Source organism: Brassica oleracea, unplaced genomic scaffold (assembly GCF_000695525.1).
Source record: "Brassica oleracea var. oleracea cultivar TO1000 unplaced genomic scaffold, BOL UnpScaffold06271, whole genome shotgun sequence".
Classification (NCBI taxonomy): Eukaryota; Viridiplantae; Streptophyta; class Magnoliopsida; order Brassicales; family Brassicaceae; genus Brassica; species Brassica oleracea.
The window spans coordinates 1-774 of NW_013622793.1; the positions used below are offsets into that span (position 1 = coordinate 1).

Here is a 774-nt window from a genome sequence, read left to right on the forward strand (position 1 = left end):
GATTTAAGAAATATATTATCATTTAAGTCACTAATCCACCAACTCTTATCCCGGTTTTGATATTGACCGGTCAAACCACTCTCTTCAATCAAAATCAAAACTAAACCGTAGAAAGCTTACTCACGTGCTTGTGTTGTGTCTTTACATCATCGTGACACGCAGCAAATTAGACCGTAGAAAAGCTTTACTCATGTAGTCATGTGCTTCTAATATCTTGACACGCAGTAAATTGGACCGTAGAAAGCGTACTCCATGTGCTTGTGTTGTGTTGTGTTGTGTCTTTACATCATCTTGACACGCTTGCTACTTGATGAGGAGTTTCTTAGACCTCTACTAGTTACAGTGTACGAAGCGGAAGCCGAAGGAAGTGAAGGGGACTTGTCGATATACGCATAACGCTCATCACCGTTCCAATACAGAATCACTCTGTTGGTACACGAATGAGACCAGCTATCACCTGAAATAGCACAACAAGTTGAAACATTAAGAATCATAACAAATAAATGATAATTAGCAAATAGAGATGAGGTTCGTCACCTAACGCAAGGGCTAACTGAAACGAGCCTTCGGTGTACTTTGTGGTCACCTGGTTTAATAACACAACCTGAGATTGGACTATTAGAGTATGTCTAAAGAGTTAATTATGGACCTCTCTGTGACCTTGTAAGTAGTGAGAGTTGAGATAAATGCTTACAGCAAGAGAGAACTTTTTGGCAAGCTTCATAAGCTTCAAAGCCATTTCGCTAAGCACTCGTGTCCTCTGGGCTAAGTCAT

General features: G+C 40.3%; 1 protein-coding gene across 3 annotated transcripts; it reads right to left on the minus strand.

Annotated features, from left to right (window-relative positions):
* Positions 1–23: 23 nt before the first annotated feature.
* Positions 24–768, minus strand: LOC106322087 (DNA repair protein RAD51 homolog 3-like). 3 transcript variants are annotated; one of them, XR_001266221.1, is made up of 3 exons: positions 695–765; positions 538–615; positions 24–457 (listed from the first exon to the last, which is right to left on the minus strand). XR_001266221.1 is itself a non-coding variant. In XM_013760262.1 (3 exons), the coding sequence occupies exons 1-3, from the start codon at positions 737–739 to the stop codon at positions 282–284; spliced, it is 270 nt and encodes an 89-aa protein (XP_013615716.1). In that variant the 5' UTR covers positions 740–768; the 3' UTR covers positions 24–281. The 3 variants fall into 3 exon arrangements, 2 of the variants coding, with proteins under 2 accessions (XP_013615716.1, XP_013615715.1); XM_013760262.1 differs by having other exon boundaries at positions 538–586; positions 695–768; XM_013760261.1 differs by having other exon boundaries at positions 538–604; positions 695–768.
* Between the last annotated feature and the right edge of the window lie 6 nt (positions 769–774).

What these genes read in the sequence shown, in the direction of transcription:
- LOC106322087 (XM_013760261.1), bottom strand. Translation starts at nt 739, where the DNA reads ATGGCTTTGAAGCTTATGAAGCTTGCCAAAAAGTTCTCTCTTGCT. An exon ending in CCAAAAAGTTCTCTCTTGCT is followed by an intron (nt 605 to 694) that starts GTAAGCATTTAT and finishes GTCCAATCTCAG; the next exon opens with GTTGTGTTATTAAACCAGGT. An exon ending in TCAGTTAGCCCTTGCGTTAG is followed by an intron (nt 458 to 537) that starts GTGACGAACCTC and finishes GTGCTATTTCAG; the next exon opens with GTGATAGCTGGTCTCATTCG.